At 38.4% G+C, this 26,020-nt stretch overlaps 1 protein-coding gene across 7 annotated transcripts; it reads left to right on the top strand.

The window, feature by feature from the left end:
- Positions 1 to 25,702, top strand: brd4 (bromodomain containing 4). Of its 7 annotated transcripts, XM_028043156.1 has the most exons (20): positions 31 to 101; positions 916 to 999; positions 13,641 to 14,022; positions 14,760 to 14,897; positions 14,994 to 15,129; positions 15,220 to 15,560; positions 15,702 to 16,085; positions 16,178 to 16,306; positions 16,446 to 16,676; positions 16,771 to 16,997; positions 17,837 to 18,168; positions 18,247 to 18,342; positions 18,517 to 18,909; positions 20,377 to 21,162; positions 21,257 to 21,363; positions 21,455 to 21,605; positions 21,705 to 21,835; positions 21,925 to 22,127; positions 22,881 to 23,151; positions 23,247 to 25,702. In XM_028043156.1, exons 2-20 carry the CDS (start codon positions 974 to 976, stop codon positions 23,313 to 23,315), a joined length of 4,533 nt encoding a protein of 1,510 aa, XP_027898957.1. In that variant the 5' UTR covers positions 31 to 101; positions 916 to 973; the 3' UTR covers positions 23,316 to 25,702. The 7 variants fall into 7 exon arrangements, with proteins under 7 accessions (XP_027898951.1, XP_027898953.1, XP_027898954.1 ...); XM_028043150.1 differs by lacking the exon at positions 916 to 999 and having other exon boundaries at positions 1 to 101; XM_028043152.1 differs by lacking the exon at positions 916 to 999 and having other exon boundaries at positions 1 to 101; positions 21,705 to 21,829.
- The last annotated feature ends 318 nt before the right edge of the window (positions 25,703 to 26,020 follow it).

The raw sequence follows: 26,020 nt of genomic DNA on the forward strand, positions 1-26,020 counted from the left end.
CTCAAGCAAGGACTTTTACGCGTGACGTCATCCATAACGAGAGGTGTTCAGGATCCTCGGAGAGAAAGGTCCCGCGCGCCCTGGCAACCTGAGAAACACAGGTAAATGCCGTTGTTTACAACACTGTTTTGCCAGTCATTATGCTTCAGGAATCCGAGCAAATAGAGGGCAAGAGATGCGGTAACAGTGATGTCAATGCCTCGCCGGCAGTAAAGATGCCCGGCGCCCACAGATACCGTTCTCTTGCTCGGCGGCCTGTTCTGAGTAGCTAGCTTGCTAGCTAAAGCTAGTTTTGCAGTTGTCTGTCAAAAGACACAATAACCGCACCTAAAACTTTCATCTGCCTGACACCTATTGCCTGTTTCACCCACGGATGGTGACAATTACTCTTCAATTCGCCCAACGAATGTCTGTGCGAGTACTGTCTAGAGGAGCCTAACGCTTGTTTTCCCATCGACTGTCTTGTGTTATGGGAGACGGTGACGCCGTCACGGTGATGGTGGCGCACACTCAAACGAACCCTTTGGCTAAGAATACATCTAATTGTTCAATTAGCTAACACGCTATATATTTGTCTGAAATGTTGGACGCCAAAAGCATTAAACGCGGATGCTATCGTTGTTTTTCTGTTTTACTATGGATGGCATTGGTGTCTATTACGAAACCCGAGCAGTAGTCTATGCCCTATGGCCTAACATTTGGGACCTGGCTCTTCGACGGTGGTCGCTTGGTAGCAGTTATTATCTTATAATTTATCGCTTTGAATCAGTCTAATGATTTCCAGCATCTCAAACACCTGTGATTTTGGTCAAACTATTAAGATTACTGAGACAAACACAAAGGAATAGGTTTTCCTTATTGGCTTTAAGACTAGTCTTGTTGTGGCCAGTTATAGCTTTCGTTTTCCTCCCGCAGGAGATCTACATGATTTTCTAACCTGAAACGAGTGTTTCTGTTTTTGTAAAGATAATGGATGGTACAGTTGACATACCAAAATGTGTAAGTATACGATTTTATAATAGCCAGTAGCTCACCTACAATCACATGCCAGTACAAAGCTCATTTCTTGCCTGAAGGTACAAGCTACAGACGTTGTTGAAGACTCTACCATTATGCTTACTGTAAACTTTACTCTATTGTATTATGTGGTACTGAGGCTTGTATTGCCATTTGAATGTTGTAAAGCTATAGTTGAGTTTAGAAGTTATCAATCAGGTATGGAAGGTGTTACTCTGTACATCTCGTCTCATGTAAATAAAAGTAATGAATTAAGACAGCAAGCAGTTTCTTAGCAATCAGTGCTTTAGACAGCTTAGACCAAGTTTTGCACTGAATCATTTCCTAGTCACATTATTAATGTGACTAAGAATGCAGTTATTAGTCACATTAACCACATTAGATTTTTCTTGGTAAAATTAAGCCTTCACATTTTAGAACTGTAAACACAAGCTCGATCAATTACACGAAAAAGCAAGTTGGTAGAATGTCAAGAAGCTTTTGCTTTCCTTTTAATCAATTGTTGTTTTTTTCATGCCCTGTATTTGTGGCCTCTTATTTCATTTATTTGTTACCGTGACATAATCTTGGGCTGTGTTTTTTTTTATTATCCTTCAAAATGAATGACTGATATTAGTTTATTACTCAAAATGTTATTCAGCTTCTCTATTGAACTGTATTGTTTATACACAGTATACAGTCCCCTTGCCCTTTATTTTTTCTTTTGAACTCTGCGGCTGATAGTATTTGCAAGCCTCATGCTAACCATTATTGTCGATAGAATAGACCCTGTTTATCACAGAGGTTTGAATCTAAATGTAAATTAATTTTGAGATTGTATTGTCAGCAACATCAATGTCTGCAATATCACAATTGCAAAAGACTATTTTTATTGTGGTTGCTGAAAACATGTTATATTTTCAAGTGTTCTGCCTGCCAATAATGTTTCTCATCTGGTAGAGAAACTGTCAATGCACTCGATGCCCACACTCGATGTGTATTTTTAGTTGCCATGATGTTAAAGCACACCAGAAGTGATGAAGGAAAATGGTGACAAAAATATGAAAATATTGTCATCACAGAATTCATCACAATATCAGTTTTTCTTAATGTATATTCAGATTTTGTGTTTAAAATCTGAAGAAGGTTTCATTGTCCACTACATTTCTTGCAGTAATTGTGCATCTCTGTGGCTATATACTATTCAAATTCAGTGCCTATCAAATCAAAAGATGAGCAGACAACTTGCATTGTACTAAAACTGAGAAAATGTTTCATCCCTTAAATATGCCCCAGTTTAATTTGATGCTATGACATTTCTTCTATGTTGTTCAGCTAGCTCTATTATTTTGACAACGGAGCCACTGCAGTGTAAAGAGTATGAAAGATTTGCAGCAGTTGTGACAAAATCAGCTGCATATTTTCTTGAAAATTTTGATTTCGATTTCTCCATACCTTCTGAAATCGTTACTGTACTTTCTGCTGTCAAGTTCACCGATTGCAAAGATGTGAAAAAGCCTTATATTAGGTTCAATAAGGCCATCTTTTTTGCGTATGATAATTTCACTATAAAAAATTAAGGAAAAGCCATTCTTTTGCTCAAGCACTGTTTATCAATGAGTGGAAAATATCACACATTAAGATTTATTTTTTACTTAAGTATATTGGCACCGCTTATGTTAATACTGTGTGGAACCACTATTTGCCAGCAGATACCTCTGTTTTACAGCGTTGCAACATGCACATAGGTGTCTTTCATCGTTTTTTCTCCACTAAATCCTGATTGCTCAGATTCTTGTGTCTTCTCATAAGCATTCTTCTCTTTTGTTCAACCCCTTGGCTTTGAATATTTTTTAACCTCCTTTTCCATTATCATTACTTGTGTGTCAGGACAAGTGAGCTTACGTCCGGATTTAGCTGTCACAGATTCCGTTGTTTTAAAATGTGAAATTATTTCTGTGAATGTAGGAAGTTGTGGATTGCTAAAGGTTCACAAATACTTTGATTTATCTAAAAAGTCAAGCATGAGTTGCTAGAATGATTTGATTGCATTTATGTTGTACGGAGTGTTGTGAGTGCATTTTAAATATATGATTTTATTTAAAATAACTATATATCAACATGGGAGTTTTTGCTTTCCAGATAAATTTACATCAGTTCAAAGCTGGATTTTCAGAATAGCATGATATTCAGGGACTACATAAAAAAGCTGAGTTTAATGTAAAGTTTTTAAAATATCTACCATATTTTACCATACCATGAAGTTCAATAATTGTAGAAATTCCTCCAGTCACTAGAGAATCTTCCTCTACTCCAGTTATTGTATAGATTGGATGCTGACTGATACCCCACTACTTTTTTTTTTTTTAGCTTCGCTCTTACTTTTGTAGCTTTTTGTCAATTCAGTGTTTGATTCAGTCACCATGAAGATGGCTGTGACTGAAGTAACATCAATCCCCACCTGTTAGTTTGTCAAAAACTGATTAAATACTACAGAAAAATAAAATACAAAATACAGTAAAAATTCTTTGCAAAATCTCTGTGCAATGAGAGGTTTTAGTGTTCTGTGCATTTTAACTAAACAAACTACTGACCTTATCCACAAGTTAATGAGTTCAGCATCTCTCAGTAGTACATCTGCCAGTTCTACATTACATCTTTATAAAGCCCAGAGTTTACCCCAGAAAACCTGCTAAGTGTGGTGGTAGAGGTGGTAGGGCAGTAAACCACTGTGTTTTTTTTTTTGTTTGTTTGTTTTTTGTCTAAAAGTGTTCAAAGTTGACAGGAAATTTAAAAATATGCACAAAACTATTAGTAATACTTAAACAATTATCTCTGTGTTTGGGTGGTGGCTTATTTACATAAATTTGTTCACTTTCATTTTAGAGTTTAAAAATGATAGTACTGGGGCCTCAATAACATCCAGTAATTACCAAAGTATATGTAAAGTGTCTGTTTTTAATGATTACAGTGGTTAAAATGTCCAGGGATTAGTATTTCTGTAATTTTCATTAAAGACTATATTCACTTACTATGCTATAGAGAATATATTTTTACTGTTCCTTAATAAACTCATAATGCTTAACCACATAAGTCAAATATTTAGAAAGTAGAGTACAGCTGGGATATTTTACTTAATAAAGAGTGGTAAGTGTGTTTTCACCCTTAATCTCATGGCTGTCTCATTACAGTTTTTCATTGCAACATCAAACGCACAATCCACAAAGCTAATTGTTACATAAGTCGATCGTACTGGAAGGTGTCACTACAGAGCTTGGAGTCTAAGAGGAGTAACAGAGGCGGGTTGACTTGGCCCCACCTGTTGCCTCAGTCCTTTCAGAAAGCTTGAGGCTGTTACTTTAAGTGATTTTAATACTGATTATTTAAAAATACCTTGATCACAAACTTGAATTGAGACTCGAGTTCGGAAAGCAGTATTTTTATAAGTTTTCCCAATTCTACATTATAGGTGCTCTTTATTTTATTTTTGAGCTCATACAAGAGAATCATTGATCCACATGGACATGAGAAATCACAGTAAATCAGAAATTGCTGTGCTGCAGAAAATATAGAAAAGATGCAGTTATTCCCATTATGCAAAGCATAATAAACTCCACAAATCCTGTCATTTTCCCCCTCTGTCTGTTATTTGATTTATTTATTTTTTGTTAATTTACTTCGACGACAACCCCTTGAGATGTAGCATCTCGTTTTCAAGGGGGTTCTTACCACATTGCTTTTATACAAAGCAATGTGTATCTGAGAACATGCAGTTTGCCTTGTGCTTTAATAAAAATGTTTTTAGTTTTGATCAATGGAAAAGAAAATGTGTTGTTTTTTTTATTGTTTTTACATGCCAAAGCCACTTAGGTATACTGTTTGATTCGAAGCACTGGCTAGTTGATTTGTGTAATAAATAGTATGCCCTTTTATTTGCTCCAGAAGTGATATTAATTGTTGGAAAAAAAACGCATGGTACATACTTTATTTCAGCAGGAGCTATTAATAATGTAATAGACTGGAATATGTTACAAATAATGAAATTACAAAACTTGTATATAGGAGCTGAGAATGGATATAAAAAATAATGTAAGAGCTGACATTGATTGCTCTCTTAAATAAAAGATCTATAAAAGAGCATAGGTCTTATTTGTGTTTTTTTTGTTTGTTTTTCTACTTTTCTGAGTGGTTCAAAGTGGTTTGAAAAAATAAAATCTATCTTTTGTTGCACATTATTTTGCAGATGTGAAATTTAGATCTATAACTACAGCATACCTCATCACTAATGATTATTACAGAATGAACTTTTTTTTCTGTAGTTATTATAAATGGATATTTTTGCATTGGAATAACTCAGACATAATATGAATGGTTGATATAGAAAGGTTGGAGTTCAGAAAAGGGCTTCCTTAATTTGGAAGTGGAAGTTATAAACAATATAATTTAAAGCGAAGTGTGTCTGGGGTGGGGCCTATTGAAATGGACAGAGAAAAAAAAACAAGAAGGGGGTGGGGTGTTGAAGGTGTAACTCAGAATGAGAGAGAGGAAGAAACTCAAGCTATTGATGGGGACAGAGGGGAGGGGTGGAATGAGCAAGAGCGTAGGAGAGAGGGAGGGCTGTGTGGGCAGAGGCTTGCTGAATGAGGAAGCGGTAGAGCCATTTTTACTGTTGAGTAACTGCATGCTGGTCTAGCAGTGCGAGAGAGGGTGAACGAGAGGTAAAGGAATAAAGTGCGAACCCAGGATCTTATTAGAACTCTCTTTCTGGTCCTATCGTCTTTGTACACCTCTTGCTTGTTGCTTGTTTTCACTTTTTTGGGGAGGCCCCAGAGAGGACACACAATGGAGCGAAGAGCCTGTGGCAACTGGGCTGTTGTACTGCTGAGAGGGGGATGGGGTAGAGAGAGGACCGGTTCACACAGCTAACAGAGCCTGCTGGCTGTAGGTTTCCAACAGCCTCTCCTTCCTGCCTGGACATACTCTTTCCAGACTGGCTTCTTTCCTGGAACAACCACTCTTAAACTCTTCCTGGTCTTCATTCAGGATTACTCACCATGTCTTGTGGGATTTTAGAACACATAACTGAGCCAGAGGAATGAATGGTTTTGGAATAACCAAAAAGAAAAAAATAACTTCTTTCCAATTCATATGTGGCCTCTTTGGTTTCTGTTTCTGTTTGGTGGAATTGATAAATGGATTACAAGATGCACTCCAAATCAAATGATTTGCTGGATTTTCAACAATTGGATGCCCTTCTGGAAAAAATTGCACATTCAGTCTCTGTGAAAAGGTAATGTTTCGTGGTGACACTCACCAACAAACCTTTAAGATATGTAATAGTCATAATTTATTTGCTAATGAAACAATTGAATAACAAGAGAAGATAAAATGTAGAGTTAGTACAGGGTGTTTTTTTTTTATGTACTTAAAAAAACTGGCCCAATTTGAAGTAGATCTTCAGTCTTGTGTTGAGAACAGCATCATCAAAACTTTAAGTCAAAAGCTTAAAACCTGGGTGGTGGTGCGTGGGTTTAAAGCATGGCCTTGTGCATATTAGTATTAGGAATATCCCCTGCTTCCTGAAATGGTTCAACTTGCTTATCCTAAACAGCTGGAAGTTTAACTATAAAGAGGGAGCTTGATTCTTGTCTCTTCCTGTTAGTTTCATGACTCATGTGTTGCCTATTTGAGTTGGTGTGTGACCTCATGGATTGACGCATTTAGTGAACGCTTGTAGCCAACACAAGGGGAACTTCTTTCAAGTTTGTAACTTTACACTAACAAAAGACCTAATGTTAGATAAAATCATATTTGTGTGAAACATGGCATAGAGGAAAATAATTGCATTCATGCGCAGGCTGATCATGACCTAAAGTAACAGAAAAAGGTATCAATTTGCAACCAAAAGTGGAATCATACAAGTAAACGCACATATAAAATATTTTGTGGCTGATTTCCGGTCACTAATTTATTAAAGCTCCTAAATGGAGCACTTAATTGCTCCATTTGAATGGTAAAATGAGCAGTCATAAAGTACTGTAAAATTAGGTTATGAGACTGTATTTATACAGATAAAATCAAGCTGAGTTCCAGCATATCTCTTTACTACAAAGAAAATCTGTAGGGTGTTTTTGTAATAAAAGCCTTTTGCAGCCTAGCCATTGAAATCCACCATGATTTTTTATAGTAGAACCAGAGATGACCTCAAATTGTATGTGACGCAGGGATGAACGTATTAGATAACTCTGCAGTTAAACATGATTTGATTTTATTTTCTAAAAAGACACAATGACTGTTCACATTTTGAACTATCTTTACCATCTCATATTACAGTTTTGCAATTACAATTATTATAGCCTAGAAGGTGGATAATTGTGCCATCTGACTCAAATTTCTGTTGTGCAACCTGAAGAAACAGTCAACATGCCTCTGAAGAAAATTAAGTATATTACCTTCCACCCTTTGTGCTCACTGTCAATTTTAAACACCTCTGTGATGCCAAAAGTAGCTACCTTTCAGTTTTCTTCCCATAGTAATAATTTCCATACATTTTAGACCAGTAGTCCTTAACCCTGGTCCTTAAAGTCTGGATCATTTCTAGCCAAGCTGGGAGTGTCTCCACTGCAGTCTGCGCCCTAATATTTTGGGCGTAAATATGGGCAGGAACGTGGAAACATAGCCAGGCCGTGAGCTTTGGCTGTTGCTCCAATTGGATGATTGCCATTTGCAGCAACACTCAGCAACAGAGAACTTGAGGTTGAGGTTTAGATGGGCTCAAACAAACCCAGATATTCGTTTTGTCTTAAAGACAAACAGTGTCAACTAATTAAAATAAAACTTAAAATGATGTTACATCTCCATCCTCTATCTGGATGTTATCAAGGCTGACTCTAATAAACCTTGATACTTCACTTTGTCTTCTAGAAATTTTTTGCTGACTGAAACTTAATGAAAACGGTTGCGATTAACTGATTAGTTTGCTATATGTGCAGATCTATTTACATTGTGGTGCTTAATTTTTTCAACATGTGCAACCTTTGGACTTAGATTATGCAAGCAAATAATATATACACAGACTTTATTGAAAAGCAATATGCAGTCAAATAATAACATGCACATAGGCAAACTCATGTAAGGTTGTTCAGGTGTTTTACACCAGCCAATGAAAAACTATAGCTTTGACAAAACACTGACCAGTCCTGCACTGTGTCTCGCTTTTTTTATTTTGTATCAGTTCTTCCAAGATATGTGCTTCTTGCAGGGCTGCAAAATCGCAGTCATTCTGCTTCGAAGGTTAACGTGTGTTTCTGGCGCTGTCTATGGTTACATTCCTCCACACTCAACAGCAGACGCCATGCCTGCTGGTCCACTGTGGTGGATGAGCTGTTATTTGGAGTTTGTAAGGTCTGCCCTTTGTTCATTTAATGAAGGCTGGGCCAATTAACATTTGCAGTCTGTTGTCAGTCTAATTGCTTGTCCTGTCTTGTATTATCCTTGAAGTGGGGATAAACAGAGGAGGATCTAATAATAGAGACAAATTGGGCTTGGGCAGACTGGGGCAGAACTGGTCAAAGCCACACCTGTGGACAAGGGTCTTTAGATGTATCCTTACTCCAGGACACCTGATTCAAATGTGGCTCTGTATGTAGAGTAGTTGCCTTGTGATCGGAAGGTTGTAGGTTTGATTTCAGCTTCCTCCTGTCACATGTTGATGTACTTAACCCCAAGTTGCCTATTGATTTGCGTATCGGTGTATAAATGTGTGTGCGTTGGTTGAATGTGACTCTTGTGTAAATCGGTTTGATCCATCAGGATCAGAGACACAGGAAATCAATCAATGTCAATCACTAGTGGATTTGATGATGCCATATATCCATTATCTAGGGGGCTGGGGGCTGGTCCCTATTTCCAGCAGTCAATGGGTGAGAGGGGGGGTACAGCCTGGACAGGTCACCAGTTCATCGTACGGCAACACAGAGAAAAACAGGACAAGGCAAGCAAACATTCACATACATTCACACCTAAGGAGAATTTAGAGAGACAAATTTACCGAATAGTCATGTTTTTAGACTGTGGGAGGAAGCCAGAATGCCCAGAGAGAACCTACGCATGCACAGGCTGGACATGGAAACTCCATGCAAAAAGACCCCAGGCTGAGACTTGAACCCAGGACCTTCTTGCAAGACAACAGTGCTACCAACTGTGCCACTGTGCAGCTCCGATTTGATGATATATCATTCCTATTAAGTAACAGTCCACCAACCAAAGTTTTTTGGAGTATTAGACAAAACATGAGCAACATTTATTTTCCTTCAGGCCCTCTTGAAAATGATTTTAAAGAACAAAAAATTAGGTGTCCTTGACTGGTCAAAATAATATTTGGCAAAAAAAAAAACCAATTCTGTTGCCTAATAAACATCTTGTGCTCTTTTCTTCCTTGTAGAAACCACACCAAAGTGGCATTGCGTCTAAAAATAAATATATACAGATTGCACTACATATTTTTTGACATGACCAGGTCTCTAGTACATAGTGTATTTAATGTCAGATAAAGCCAAAGTGTAATTGTTTGTGAAAAATAATGAGTAGGTAATAGGGATGCAAGTTATCGATTCAGTTGAGCTAGAGTTGTTAGTCGATCGATAAGATCAATCGATTAATTGATGAAGGATAATTTTTTATACTATGCTGAACCATACCTTTTTATTTTAGCTCCTTTAAGCAGGCAGTTACCGTGGTTCTTAAAGGAGTTTTAAAACTTCGTTCCATAAAGTGCATTAACCCTCAAATTCAATCATGCTTATTGGCACTATGACTTTTTCAATCATGTTAAAATGTTTTCTGCTTTATGCCCTCACCCACTCTTTTTTTTCTGTCATTGCATCCTCACCTTTGTAGCACATATGTAATTTGGGGTAAGGCAGTCTGCCATGCAGTCTGCCTTAGTGCATGGCAGACTGCATTAGAAAAATTTGTTCCAAAGGAACCAATTTTAATTTAATAAACCATCAAGCAACAGTTAATTGCAAGTTGATTCACTGTTTGCATCCATAGTGTAACTAATATATTTCTTTATATTACATTTCCTTTCTTCATACCACTCTTTCCTTTTATGATTTTGAATAAAAAAAGATTGTCATCAGTTGGCTTATGACTAACATCACATTTCTTACTCATTGATTCTGTGCCCATCCCTTAGATTCATGTGTTATGTCATACATACGTAGGTTATGCTTTACACTTTTTCTGCCCTCTTAGGCAATATCTTGTATGAAATGAAAAATAAGAATCCGTTAAAATTATACATAATTATTAAACAAATCTTAATGATGTGTTGAAATAACATCTGTGTTGATAGTTTTGGCATTTGTATTATGAATCTGTTTAGAATAACTTAACAATAAAGTTGACTGTTCTGTCCATTTGGCTGTCTTTGTTCAGTCTTAAACAATGATTTGGCTAACATCAGGTTCTGTCTTCCTTTGTTTTAGTGTTTGAAACCCTGAGTGTTTCAAACACTCAGGGTTTTACAGGTTTTACCTTATTTGGAAAAAGTTGATGAAGCGCAGATTTGCGCTTCATCTCTAAGGTCATATTTTGAGATACTGTGATTTATATATCATTGCTTTAAAACATAAAATAGACTCATTAATGGCAATGTCTCAATATTATTTATTATATTATTTCCAACTGTTTTAGAACAGTATGTGCCCACAAATTCCTTGAAATGATCATAGAGAAAACATTAGTCATGGTTTATTTTGAATAAAAACTAATTCCTGAGTAGTTCCTAAAGTCTGTCCAAACCAAGTGCTCCTGTACGTAACTTGCAGATGTCTGATGTGATTTTAGAGACACAAAAATAATCTTGGTTAAGTAGCAGAAGCTCAAAGATATTAAAATTCATTGAACCCTCTTGAGCTAAGCAAACAGTAGCCGTTTGCTTCTATAAAAAATGTCAAGTGTTAGAGAACAGAACCAGAGATTTTTCATAAATTTAGCACTTTAAAACAGTCGCTACGTAGAGCCAATAACCTAAACAACTACAGTTTCACCAAAGATGATGTTTTTTGCCATTTAAAGAACCTTAAAGGTGCACATTAATGAGAAGTGTTTGTTTTGTATTTCTGTTTTGTGGTTCAAATTTTTAGCACAGATCTGGTTAAAATAAACCAACAAATAATTCAACAAAGAGGAAGGATATATCAATTAGTTTTATTACTTTTATCAATCAGTATAATCAATCATTAATGTATTTAGCAAGGAAAGACAGACCTCCAAAAAGGACTTTTGTGATTTTTATTAGTATTTCTGTTCGTTTAAGATTAAAGAAAAGATCTCGAGCTCAATGTTTGATTGTTCATTACTTCAGATTGTTGTAAGTTCATAAGCATTTTTGTTTTCAGAGCTGGTAGTGCAGATTTTCTTTTATGTATTCTGTTATCTTATGTTTTTTTGACATTTATTTTCCTGTTATTTGTTAAAGTATCTGGTTCTTTTCGGAATCTCAGAGATTGTTTGAGTGTGGAGAAGGCTTAAATGTGTGTCTTAGGGACCAATATGCTAAATCATTAATCAATTTATGATCACATTAGCCTTCTGACTTGAAATGCCTTAGGATTCTTACCACTACATCTTATGGTTTTGAACAGTTTTGCCATTGTTCTTCCAAATTATATCTTTTTGGGGCTGCAAAAATACAAAAATTTCTTTGTTATCATTATCCAATATTTTTGCTGTTTTGGCTAACAATATTTACTGATCTTTTATATATTTTGCTACCCTTTAGACACAGTGAAAAAAACATCCACAATGCTGACGACGTTTCTCTGCTTTAGTTTAATTCCCTGCAATCCTGCATTGTATCACTAATTGTCACATGACCAAACAAACGCCATATGGTTTACATCCTCCTTTCCATCTTCCATAAACACAAATGGCAGCAGGAAGAAACTAAACGTTGTTTGTTAACATCAGCCCACTTTTAGTTATTGGATACCAATATGTGAAAAAATTACTAACATTAGCCAATAATACTAATGTTGATGCAGATATATTGTTCATTTCTGCAGTTTTTTTATTAGAAGAAATGTGCAAATTTTGCGTTTCACTTTTGGTCTCTATTCTAAAGACTAAAAATATATTCCAGTGCAAGTAAAGCAAGGAATGAAAGCCTCAGTAAAATCAATAGCTTGTTAACTGACAAAAAGTGTGGGTATCGGCGTGAATAAGCAGAGTGGTGTATTGTTACCATTGCCCAATTAATTATTTATATCTCTGCTTCTAGATAAAACACAGGCCATCATTGTGATTCTTAGTGAAATCTGCAGATCTACAGTTTTGCCTGAATTTAAACCTCATATCTTCACATGGACGATTAATGGTTTGTTTTTACAGACGGCAGTTGTTGCCTCCTTTCAAGTTAGGCATGTATTCTGAAGACGCATGTAAAACCAGATTTCCCGGTGTGAGGTCTTCACCCCCACCCTAATACTCAAGCCACCTTCCTGTCTCCTCAGAAAACATTCCACAGTAGCCGACAGTGATCTATGCCCCGGTCAAAGGTCAACAGCTTTTTTTAGGTTTGAGAAAAACATAAGACCGGAAGCATGAGGAAGTGAACCTCTTGACTGATTAGTTTTAGTTGTGTTGTTACACTTTGCCAGTGGGTTAGCTGGTGTAGTTTGAATGTACATATTTGATTTATCTTATTAATTGGTCAAGTGAGGGGAATCTCTTGACAACTACAATTAAAATTTGAGATTTTAATTAAATTTGCTTGCATTAATTTGTTTGCAGTTGCTTGCTGATGCGGCTTTCTTCACTTTGTGTCATATATGTAAGCCACATTCGTTCTGTAATCCCATCTTACCATTACATCTTATGTGCTCTGTGATTTCAACCCACTCACACCCCAGTGCCAGGTTGGGATGCATCAGCTGATTGAAACATGTAAAGAACATATGCAAATCATGAATTGAAAGGATGATCTTAAAGGGCCTTTGATTTATTGGATTTTCATTATGCATTAGGCCATTTTCAAAGTTGCCATTTAATTTGTGTTAGGTGTACAATGGGTAATTTTTTTAACAATAATAAATTCTTACATATCTGTTTGGTCCAGGAAAAAGAAAAAGAGCAATAAGAAGTAAAGCAGCTCATCAGTGCTTTCCAAGATAACAGGAACAAAGATGGTTTCTTAAAGATGTTAGCCAGTGTTTGTTTTGACCCAAATTTCCTGATCATATCTATAATTTCATCAACTTGTGCTAAAGATTTTCGGTGAAAACAGGGATGTATCTGTTCTTATTTTTATCAGTTTGCTTTTCAGTGAAAGGTTAACTGAATCTTTACATGGATAAAATAACAAAAAAAAAAATAATCTTTACTCGCTTTACTGAATTAATCAAAGTTTTAGGTAAGAGTTGTGGCTTTTATATTTGGTACACCTTTAGGTACATATCTGTTATTGACTGTCTCTTATAACTCTGTTGCTGGCAGTGTAAAACCTCTTTGTTTCAGTTGTATCAGTTGTCCTTTGTTTACTTTAGGAAAAAAAATATTTATTGAAGTCTGTGCTATATCTTTGAGTATTTTGATGGCTGTAACATATTAATGACAGTTCAACGCTTTATTTTTTCCAGAGATTCCAGTGAGGAGTGCAATGGGATCAGTGGTACTCTGTCAGTGGAGTCTGTGCCGGGGCCAAGACTGAACTGGTGTTCTGCCAGCACCACTACCCCTGCCCCTACTCTCGCTCCAGCTCCCGTTCTGGGACCTGAGCCCACGCCTAACCCTGTCAGAATGGGAGACGGCCTGGATACTGCGCAGATGTCGGGCAGCAGCCAGGGGCAGGCTCAGCAAACGGGCAATCCCCCAGCCCCAGAGTTCTTCAGTCCTAGCAGGCCGAAACGCCAGACCAACCAGCTGCAGTACCTACTAAAAGTTGTGGTAAAATCCCTATGGAAGCACCAGTATGCCTGGCCTTTTCATTCACCAGTGGATGCCATTAAACTTAACCTGCCTGTGAGTACAACCTGCTCTTTTTTGTTGCATAACCATAACAAGTAAAGAAACAACTGTTAAAGCACATTTTTAAGTCCCTCATATCTTCATCATTAGGTTGCTTAAAATTTTCCATTAGGGGATTATTAGCAAGATTTATGTCAGAAAAAATGCATTTTATTCGTTCAACTTGAGGGAATTGGCTAGTGCTTTTATCGTCCCATTTAAGAACATCTGTGCACTGTTTCTGTAAGTAAAATTATATAATTACTACTATAAAATAGTATTATTTGAAATATTAATCTTCCTTAAGACTTTCAAGGAATACAATCCCAATGCACATCAAGTAATCTCAAGGCATTTAAAAAGACAAACAGGTTAGGTTTATTTCGGAGATTACCATCACTTTTTAGGAAGTGTGAGAATCTGGTCATGAGCTAATCATGTTCACTCATAAATATAGAAAATCTAATGCTGCTTAGTGGCACAGAGTTCAGCAATTCAAGGACTGGTTTTGGTCAGCGATCTGGGAAATTTATGTTGAAATAACTTATATTTGCTACCCTAGATTTGGTGTAAAAATCCAAAATAAGTTGAATCAGTAATTTGTAAATAAATGATAAATTAAATCAGTTTAGTTTGTGACATGTAGATGCTACAAGTTTTGGTGGAAATGTTATAATAGCCTTAGCATATCAATTACATAATGTTGCAACTTAAGAAATTGTTGTTCTCACATTTTTCAAAATTTTTTCTAGGATTACTACTCTATAATTAAAACACCTATGGACATGGGAACAATCAAAAAAAGACTTGAGAATAGCTACTACTGGAATGCCCAAGAATGTATTCAGGACTTCAACACGATGTTTACCAACTGCTATATATACAACAAGGTAACATAGTTGCACACAAGAGCCATGGTTGCTATGAAATACAAATGTTTGTGATGTCTTTCCACTTTTGCTGAGGATGTTTTTCCTGTTCAACAGCCTGGCGATGACATAGTTTTAATGGCTGAAGCTCTAGAGAAGGCTTTCCTTCAAAAAGTTGCAGAGATGCCTCAAGAAGAAATAGAGATCCCGGTCATGACAGGAAAGGGACGTGGCCGAGGCCGGAGAGAAGGTGGTATGTGATTTGCTTGCTTATACCTTGCTCCTAATGAGCAATCTTCTACGAAACAGAATAACAATTCAAACGCCTTGTTCTGTCACCAAGGTTTAAACTTGAAACCAGGCACCATCATTGATTCGTCATCCGCGACTCCACAAACGCGTGGCCTGTCAAACCTTCCAGCAGCTCCGCAGTCTCTAGGACCAATGCAGGCCCCATCTGTGCTACCTCCACATCCTTCAATCCAGGCTCTGCCCTCCCTTGTGCCCCAGACGTTACCCAGCCTTGCGCCACAGCTCGGAGCGCCATACACCATGGTTCAGCCAGACTGTGTTCCTCAAGTTCCTATCATGACTTCTGTGCCTCTCCCCACTCAGACCTCTCTTCCCCCAGTACCGATTCAGAACACTGCCCCTATGCTGCAGAGCCCTATAACTATGACCAAAGTAAGTTTGATGAATGAAGAGAAATACATTTGCTTTGCTTAGCACATTTGTTACAAATGTTTGTTTAGAGTGTGCCATAAATATTTGGTTTTGAAGTCTGAGTATCTGATTTTCTCTTCTTTTTTTTTTTTTCCACATCAGCAAAAAAAGAGCCAAAAAAGGAAAGCGGACACTACAACACCAACAGCAAATGACCAGCTGAGTGAGTCTTCACCTGCAGAATCTAAATCTGGGAAGACGTTACCCAGAAGAGAGAGTAGCCGACCACCGAAACTGTTAAAGAAGGAGGCTCCGGACTCTCAGCATCACATAGGTATGGTAACCGGTCTCAGTGGACCAAGTGGAGGTCTTAGCCCCAAACCACAGGATCAGCTAGGTTACTGTGCTGGTCTAGTTAGAGATATGCTATCCAAGAAACACGCTGCTTACGCCTGGCCGTTTTATAAACCCGTTGATGTGGATGCACTGGGACTACACGACTATCACGACATCATCAAACATCCAATGGACCTCAGTACCATCAAGGTTTGTTAAATGCATGATTGTAAAAAAAATCTCCAAAATACGACGAGTGCATTTTGTGACATGCCAAGTAAAATCCTTGATACATTTGCTAGGCCAAATTGGAAACAAAGCAATACCGAGATCCCCAGGAGTTTGCTGCTGATGTAAGGTTAATGTTTTCCAACTGCTACAAATATAACCCACCAGACCACGAAGTAGTATCCATGGCACGAAAGCTGCAGGTACATAAAGGTTATCAGTGTTTGTTGAGTGGAGGAATGATATAATTTTAATACATTCTTGATTAATTTAGTCATTTCTGTTGTTTTTTAGTATGCAAGCTACATGGTTATTTCCTATATGATTCATTTGATTTTATAGGACGTGTTTGAGATGCGCTTTGCCAAGATGCCAGACGAACCTGAGAGCAAGCCAGTGGTTTCTGCCCAAACTCCTACACTTCACCATCCTGCCCCGGTGAAGCCCCAACCCCATTTGGCACACATTCACACATCTTCAGACAGCTCCAGTGACTCATCCTCTGAGTCTGAGTCTTCCACTGATGACTCTGAAGAGGAAAGAGCTCAGCGGTTAGCAGAGCTCCAGGAGCAGGTCAGTGATCAAAGGAAACTCCAGACGAAGGCAGAGCTGTTACTCAGCTCTTGTAAAACTTTGTTTAAAAATGGTTCCTTCTTTCCACAAACAGCTGAAGGCTGTCCACGAGCAGCTGGCTGCCCTGTCGCAACCACAACCCAGCAAACCAAAGAGAAAAGAGAAGGAGAAGAAAGAGAAGAAAAAAGATAAGCATAAGAAGAAAGGCAGCATTCCAAGCCATGTAGATGAGATCCAGGACCCCCCACCTGTTCCACAGCTGCCCAAGAAAACTAAGACCACAAACAATAACAAAGATGTGGTTACTAAGAAGAAACCCAGGTAGATTTATCAATGTTTAAGACCAAAACCACTTTTGTCCACTTTGATTTTTCTTTCCTCTCTTGCCTTCTGCTGTAAATCTCATCATGTTTTTATTATTGTTTTATATATACATCTCTGGAAAAAATTAGGAGACCACTTAAAATTAACTGTTTCACTGATTTTACTTTTTATAGGTATATGTTTGAGTAAAATGAACATTGTTATTTTATTCTATGAACTACTAACAACATGTCTCTGATATTCCAAGCAAAATTTTTTTGTTAATTTGCGGAACATGGGAAATGGTCAAAATAACAAAAAAGATGCAGCGCTTTCAGAAAGCATTATTTAAAGCTTTCAGCGCTTTAAATAATGCAAAGAAAACAAATTCATATTCATTTAGAAACAACACTAATGTTTTAACTCAGGAAGAGTTCAGAAATCAATATTTGGTGGAATAACCATGAGGTTTTCGGTGGGTTCAATGCAGTGGACACTAAATTTTTTTTCCAGAACTGTATATTTATACATCATAGAGCCACATTAAAACGCAAAACATACTGAAGCTGATTGTATTTTATTTAACTTACTGATTTCTGTGAATGAATTACTTCAGCTGTATCGTCCTTCAAGCAGCTTAGGTCATGATGCATCATCGTGTTTTATACAAAATTTCAGTTTGTCCAACAGTTCCTCTTTATGCATCTGTGTGAATTTATACAGCATTTTCTGCTGTTTTCAACATAGTAAACAAGCATTGCCTATTTTTAACAGAAAAAAAATTATGTGCACTTTTAGGTTAGTGAAAAGTACATTTATGCTCTGGTAAACTCTTTTTGTTTTGTTTCCCCCTATAGTAAAAAGGAGGTATTAAAAAATAGTCACCCACCCAGTCTGCAGCATGTTCCCAACCTGGAGGACGATCTTGGAACAACTGGACCACCGGTCCCAGGGGAGAAATGCAAGCCCATGACTTACGAAGAGAAGAGGCAGCTAAGCCTGGACATTAACAAGCTTCCTGGTGACAAGCTTGGCCGTGTAGTACATATCATTCAGTCGAGGGAACCCTCGCTCAAAAACTCGAATCCTGATGAGATTGAGATCGACTTTGAGACACTGAAGCCTTCAACTCTACGTGAACTGGAGAGATATGTGTCATCCTGCCTCAAGAAAAAGAAACGGGTTCCACGTAAGATGCTGTGTGTGAATAGATTTATATTTTGGTGTTGCATCCACAAAAATAATTAACACAAAGTTGTTTTCGTAGCTGAGAAAACCGTTGAGTCAGTGGCTCCCTCCAAAAAGACAATATCTTCTTCTGAAAGCAGTGACTCAAGCTCAGACAGTGAAGCTGAGGGATCAGGTGGGTTCTGCTGAATTGCATTTTCAAGTTCCTACGATACCACACCTTTCTGTAGAAAATCCCTGTTTTTTTCTACAAAGCACATTTAAAAGAATGTGTGTTTAACCAAAGTCCTGCATAGTACTAAAACAGATCAAACAGAAAGAGAGATTAAACTTCTTTTTTTCCCCCCAGGAATGATAAAGCAGCCAAAGAAGAAGAGCCAATCTGTGAAAGAGGGGAAGAAGATGCATCCCCATGTCCAGACGGGCTCTGCTCAGACTGGGTTTCAGTCCCAAGCTGTTGTCTCTCAGGCCAGCAGTCAGATGAAGCAGCAGCAGCACCAACCGTCTCCTGCAGGCTTTATGCCTCCTCCACCCGTCGCTGCTCTGGAGTCGTCCCACTTGCTAGAAAGCTACGAGCCTCTGCCTCCGTTCAGCCAGCCGATCATGCATATGCCCCACCACACTGGCAATTCTTCCCCTCCACCTCCGCATATAAACGCTCATTCTGCTGGATCAGTGTCCCCTGAAACGCACCCATTCCTCAACCAGCATCCGGTCCTCCCGTCTCCAGGTAAGGATGCATGTAGGTATTTTGATTTTATTGCTCTATTTTTATTTTTTTTGTTATTACAAGTGTGAGAGTGCCATCTCCAGCATCTCTCCGGTTCACATAAGGTTATATGTGCACTGCATGTCTGGATAAATAGTGCAGATGAATACGTATGTAAATGTTTTAAATATCATGATAGCATTGAGGGCAAGAAGACAGAGATTTGAGAAAATACTAGACATTATTGTTTCTATTTAATAATCTTGTTTTGAAGTAATTCTACTCCATCTTGTGCCTGGTTGATGTTTTTTTTAACCGAAAGTCTGTCAGACACAAACCTGCAGATAGTATATTGTGTATACACCGACTTCATTCTAATTTTATTTTCTATCTACGGAGCCTATTGTAAAGTATATTTACTCATGCAAAATTGTTGTTATCCTTCGGTTTATGACTGAAAAAACCCACAATGGTCACTGAAATAACTGTAAACTGACAAAAGTCCTTCTAAAGAAACAATGACTGTAAACTAACCAGTGAAAATCAGACATTGCCTTTGAGTTGTGGTTCAACAAAATCATACAAAAAAAAAATAATGAAATGGGTCAGGAACAGAAAGGAGGACACCTTTTCAACCTTTTGAGGCAATCAAATATTTTTTTTAACTGTCGATTCCTTGTTTCTCTATGGCCACAGTGTTCTTTTCTTTGTATGTTTAATTTTTTTCATCTGTGAACATGAAGCTCCAGCCTCAGATGTTGCTGTGGGTTTTTTTTTGTCCTGGTTAAATAGTCTGGTTGCTCTTGGAGTAACTTTAGTTGATTGGTCTCTTCCACTCCTGCATGTTCTCTCCAGTTTTGCCTCATTTCAGTTTGCTGGCCAAAGTTTTCAAAATGGCTTTGTAACACTTTTCAGACCGTCCAAACTTTTCCATGATGGTCATTGGCTTGTGAAATTGAGTTTTTCTTTCTGAAAAATTAAATTTTATTGCAGTTAATTTATGACTTTATAAAGGGATGCAATAACTTTCTCAGAGAACCAGGTTTATTTGGATATTTTATTTTTCCCTGATGAATAAAATCATGATTTGAAAACACTTTTTTTGTATTTACTCGGGTTACCTTGACTGATATTAAAATTGTTTCAATGATTAGTAAAATTTGACAATAGAAACAAGAACAGATGAAATCTGTAAGGGGAAATACACAATTTCACAACAATACATATAGAGAAAAAAATATTTTAATACCTTTTAAAATATATTGTTGTACAATAACTTATGTTTTGCTAACTTGGATTCTTCAGGATGATTTACAAACATAAATAAATCAAAATTCAAGCACATTAAAGACACTTTGATAAGGATAATTTCAAATCGGATTAAAGTGAATTATTCATGGATAACATATTTACTGTGATGTTTGAACAATTGATTCTGTTTTTTTTTTTGGGGGGGGGGTTGCTTCTTGTTAACTATGTGAATCTTTTGTTCAACCCCAGCTCTACATAGTTCGATGCCTCAGCAGCCGTCACGGCCGAGTCACAAAGCAGCGCCTCTTCATCCAAAACCGCCCCAGCAGCAGCAGCAGCCAGCACCACCTCAGCAGCAGCAGCCAGCTCCGCAGCAGCAGCCGCAGCTTCAGCCGGCCCCCCCACCGCAGCATCAGCTCCCCCCTCAGATCTTCCACACTCACCAAACCCTGCACCAAAGGCCCATGTCACCCCCCACCCTCACCCCTCAAGGTTTGCTATCTTCCCAGCCTCCCCAGATGCTGTTGGAAGACGACGAAGAGCCGGGGTCAACTACACCTATGAACCAAGTGCAGTTATTCCTACAGCAGTTCCAGCCGGCCCGTCAGCCGCAGCAATCCATGCAGTCGCACCAGGCGCCGGTTCGGCAGCAGCCGCAGCAGCAGCTGCAGCAGCTGGGACAGACTTCTCTCCTGCAGACAGCGACAATGCAGGGACAGTCGCAGCTCTCCGCACAGACTTCGCTGCCTCCTCCACAGCTTTCTGTTCCCTCTCAAGCCCAGCCCACTGCATCACATCAGGCCCCACCCCCTCAGATTACCCTACACCAGGCCCGCCACCTGCAAAACGCTCAACACCAACAGCAGCAAGCGCAGCAGCATCAACTGAACTACCAGCAGGGTCCGGGACTCGCTGGTCAGTCCCAGGCGTCGCAACACAACATCTCAATGCCCTCCAACAAACCACAGCAGATCATCCAGCAGCAGCAGGAGCAGCCCTCCCCTCGGCCATCCAAACCTGACCCATACAATACTGGTAGGTGTGAGAAAACGATGCAAAAAAACCTAACTATTAGCTGTTTCTAAATGCCAAAACTGCTTGGTTATCATATCTGTTGCTTCCTTGACAGGCCACATAAGAGATAACCCATCTCCTCTCATGATGCATTCCCCACAAATCCCCCAGTTTCCTCCCGTCTCTCACCCATCCCCACCTCACAACATGCAACCCAAAAAGGTAAGACGTTTACAGAGACCAGACAAAGTCTTTCTATAGATGGGTGCAAACGCCAGGAGCACTGACCTTGGATCATTCTTTCGTCATGCAGCAGAGGGCCTCTGGAAGCCAAGTTGTGGTTAAAGAGGAAAAACTTCCTCCGTCACCAGTGATGAGAGGAGAGCAGTTTAACTCTGCGATGAGAGCAGAGCATCACAAACATCCAGAAATCAAGTCCAGTCAGACCGGCCAGAGTCAACAGAGTGAGAACTCCACACTTTTTATTTTACTCTGTATGAAAAACGATTGAAATAATGCACGGCCTGAGATGCTGACAAAGCTCGTATGAATGTCTTGGGCAGATTTAAAATCTGTGGATAGTTCACGGCCCGTCATCCGTTCCTCTGAGCCCAGCGGGCCACCTCCCATCCTGCAGGAAAAGGAGAAATTCAAGCAGGAGCCCAAGACCTCTGTAGCTCCCAAAAAGGTACAGGTGGGTAAGAGGATCCGTTTCTGGACTTGTAAATTTGAATATTTGCCTTGAGCAGCACTGCTAATAAGTCTCCATGTTTACGTTCTCAGGACGTGAAATTCAAAAACATGGGCTCATGGGCAAGCCTGGCACAAAAGTCAACGTCTACAACACAATCTGCTGTGAAGTCATCGAGTGACAGCTTCGAGCAGTTCCGCCGTGCGGCCCGGGAGAAAGAGGAGAGGGAGAAGGCCCTGAAAGCCCAGGCAGAGGCGGAGAAAGACCGGCTGCGTAAAGAGCAGGACAAACAACGGTAAAACAAGAAAACACACAAGGCAGATAGCTACATTCACCTGGTGGGTGGATGTGGAAACTAATCTGTAAATTACGCTCAGAAAGTTTATGAAAGAGCAAAACCGATTGTGCCCACAAAGACCAGCAACTTTAATAGAAAAACCAACTCTTCAATTTTGAAATATTGCTATAAGTGCCTCCTTATACAGTACAGACCAAACGTTTGGACACACTTTCTCATTGAATTCAATGAGAAAGTGTCTTAATTGCTGATCGCAATTAAGAACATTTCTTAATTGCGATCAGCAAGATTGTTATTGCACACAAAAGTTGCTGTCGAAATGTTTTAGGGGAGATTTATAATACTTTATTACTGCTCATCAGTAAACAATAAAAAAATCTACTGACAAGTTATTAAAAATGTTCATGTGAAGGCAATTTTTTTGTTTTTGGTGAGATTGAGTTTATCTTTATCTTATGATCTAAAATGACACAAATGATCCAGACTTCTAGAGGAAAATAAATGCAACAAAAGACTTTATTCAGATGCTGTGGTATTAACATAGACATTCTGCTTTATGGCAACACTAATATTTGTGCTTTAAGATTTTTTTTATTATAAAAAAACTTTAAAAAACTTATTTTAAAAGATGTGGAACACTTTTTCTCCCCCAATAAGACATGAAACTTCACACAAGATGTGCATTTAAGGGCATTTATTCATCTTTTATGCCTCTGTTGATTGCAAATTCCTTGTCTGAACGCCTTACAGAGGGCGGGATGAAGAGGACGTCATCGAGCCTCCTCCCAGAAGAGTGCATGAGGAGCCTCGTGGCCGCCTCGAGCCGCAGCACATCCAAGCCCCTTCTCAACAACAACCGCAGCAGGTGCAGCAGGTGCAGGTGCAGCAGGAATCCCAGCCGGCTGCCATCCAGCAGTCTCCTCAACCCGCTACTCCGCCTCAGCCCTCCACACAGAACTCACTAGATCAACAGAGGGAACTAGCACGCCGAAGGGAACAGGAGAGGCGGAGGAGGGAGGTGGTAAGCCAACGCTCGTTTACTCTCTACATCACATGCAAAAGAAAGAAAAAAAAAATGCTGATTTGAAATGCTGAGTTCTTCTTTTCTTTCTACAGATGGCAGCAACTATTGATATGAATTTTCAAAGTGACTTAATGGCTATCTTTGAGGAGAACTTGTTTTGAGAAAACGAGGACAGCAGAATGAACTGCAAAAGAAGGAGAAGAAAAAAGCGAATGAATGCCTCAAGCATCCTCTTGAATAAAATCATGGCAACAATGCAGCGCAGACCGCTCCACAGACTTAATGCATACACAACCAGCCCTGTTGAGACTGAAAACAAACGCTGGCTGGACAAGTGGTTACGGCTCACTTTGGCCCCATTGGCTGAACACATGGAGGGGACTCTTATTGTTTTGGATGTCATTTTCTTGGAATCTAGCATTGCTTGCCTGATCTCTAGTTGTGGAGAAAAAAAGGAACCCTTTTTTTTTTTTTTTTGGCACAGTTGCCTTTGTCAGACTTGATTCTCTCACTGTGTGTTGGCACAACAATACTGCAGGAGTAAAGACATCCCAATACTGGAGATGGTGAAAATGCTCTGAATTACTGACAGACTGCGCAGAAGTATTTTGAAACTGCCAGATGTCTAAAATCGTGAAGAAATGTGTCTTTTTTGTTGTTTATTTTGTCACTAGTGAACTGTTTTTGTTTTGTTTGTTTTTTTCTTTTTTTATATTTGGTGGGGAAGGGGTGGGAGCAACTTCCATACTGTAAATCATGTATATTTCTCAGCAGAGAAGGTACAGTTTGCCTTACATCTCTTTCCTAAATAGATAAGTATGTTGTATGGCCTGCACACATGGACAAACCAATAACACTTGCAGACAAAAACCAGAAGCCGTGCAGATGTTTTTTTCCGTCATCTAGGATCTACTGTAAAAAAATATTTTCTTATGCTTCAAAAACTGTTTATTTTGGATCTGTCTGCTTTTCCACCTGGGTTCTCCTTGCGCCAATACACTCCACCACCTATGCCAAACAACTCAATATCTTTTATGTTAAATAACTTCTCTAAGCATTGTAGGTAGATAGCGGGCAAAAAACTGAATATATGCATTATCATAGCTCCAGTGAGTATTTATCAAAGAAAAGATCAATTTTCATCTTGTATTTGTCATTTAAAAACTACAAAAACTAGCTACCAGAAGAGTTAAAGAGCCAGTTGTTTCTGCGCTTTAGTTGGGTTTCACTGCAAGTGTCGTTATATTTGTTTTACTATCAGATATTGATGTTCGGCTGTTCACAACAGTCACTACTGGATTGGATAAGCCTCTTGTGTTGCCTTTGAGGATTCTGTTGTGACTAAAATCAGTGCTTAACATTAGAAAGATGCAATTAAGGAAGAAGAAACGATTTCATCTTTTCTAGCTAACAGTTAAAACAAGTTAGTAAAAAACTGTTAATGGGACCAGATGAAGCTCCCGCTTTCGATCATCTTCCAATTCACAACAGGCACTCTTGACAGCGTTTTAAAAAAAAAAAACGGTCAACCAGAAATGTCAAAACAAGAAAAAAAAAAAGTTGAAAATGGTTTGGATTTCTATCTTTGTTCTTGTTTGATAATAGTGGATGTAAGTTCTAATTCTGTTCCTGGAGACATTTTGGAGCTGGGCTAAAATCTGAACATATGTTGTCCTCTCTATTTGTCTCTTAAAGTGTATTTTTTTTCTCCAGTGCCTGTATTGTATTGCAATTCTTGTTGGCTTATATTACACTTTGAGGGGACTTAGAAAGTGGCACATCAGGAGTGGGAGGTTTAATATTTAAAACGGGAGGGAGATTTTTTTTTGAAGAGTTTGTGTTTTTAAAAAAAAGAAAAAAAAAGGTAAAGACAGCATTTTATATTTTACCCGTTGTCAATATTCTGGTTTTAAAATTTAGTTTTAGCTGGGCATCTTTAAGTGTAAACATCTGACAACTACTTTTGCATTTTGTTCTCTGAGCAGATTTTAGCTAGATGTGTTTCAGCGTTCCCACATTAGCGTTTTCAGTCTGGTCTGTAAGTTTGATTGTGTAAATTTGAGCGACTGCGTGAATGTGTGAGTTGTTTTTTTTTTCCACTGTGTGATGCGAAGAGGCATGTTCCCAGATATGTAGATAAACGTTCTGTTGATGAAGACTAAAAAGATGAACAGGAAAGGTTTAGTACTTAATTCACTTTTCTTTTTTTTTTATTTCAAGGCCACCATGTATGAATATATAATGTTATTATTAGACCTGTTTCAAAAGTGTTAAGAAAAATACTTTCATTCCATTTTATCCTTTTGTTTTCCACGATAACTGTTGGACATAATGTGCCATGAGTTCTACAGAGAATGTGCTGAAATGCAGCTCAGCCCAGAATTTGCTTTATTCAGGTATTTTAATTTTTGTGTTGCATTTGTTCTATTTTGGGGGGTTGTTATAACATTTTCCTCAGTTTTGTTTGGTATGTGAGTGGTCTCTTGAGGTCTCTGAATACGTATGTAATGATCATTGAATAAACTCATCTGTTTTATAGAAAATAAAACAGAGAAAGTGTCTGTTTTAATGTTGCAACTCCCTCTTGATTTGTAGGTGAAGAAATATGTTGCTTCTCAGTTGTAGAGCTGGTCAATTTTAAGTTGGCTCTTTCTACAAATAAGTTTAAACCAAAATTCAGCACTTTGTAATATTAATACACAATACATCATATTTTGTCATTTTACAACCACAGACATATATGAGTTTTATTTGGGTGTTATGTGATGGAGCAACACAACGTAGCGCAGACAGGTAGTGAATACTTGAATTGCGCATGCTTTTACAAATAAAACTCAGAAAGGTGTGGCCAGACTGCTTTACTTTG

Source organism: Xiphophorus couchianus, chromosome 16 (genome assembly GCF_001444195.1).
Source record: "Xiphophorus couchianus chromosome 16, X_couchianus-1.0, whole genome shotgun sequence".
Lineage (NCBI taxonomy): Eukaryota > Metazoa > Chordata > Actinopteri > Cyprinodontiformes > Poeciliidae > Xiphophorus > Xiphophorus couchianus.

Excerpts from the sequence above, each read along its gene's own strand:
- brd4 (XM_028043154.1), top strand. The coding sequence starts at position 6,189 with ATGGATTACAAGATGCACTCCAAATCAAATGATTTGCTGGATTTTCAA. Across the intron at positions 15,561-15,701 it reads GCCCTATAACTATGACCAAA|CAAAAAAAGAGCCAAAAAAG; the intron begins GTAAGTTTGATG and ends TTTCCACATCAG. Across the intron at positions 16,677-16,770 it reads TAGCAGAGCTCCAGGAGCAG|CTGAAGGCTGTCCACGAGCA; the intron begins GTCAGTGATCAA and ends TTCCACAAACAG.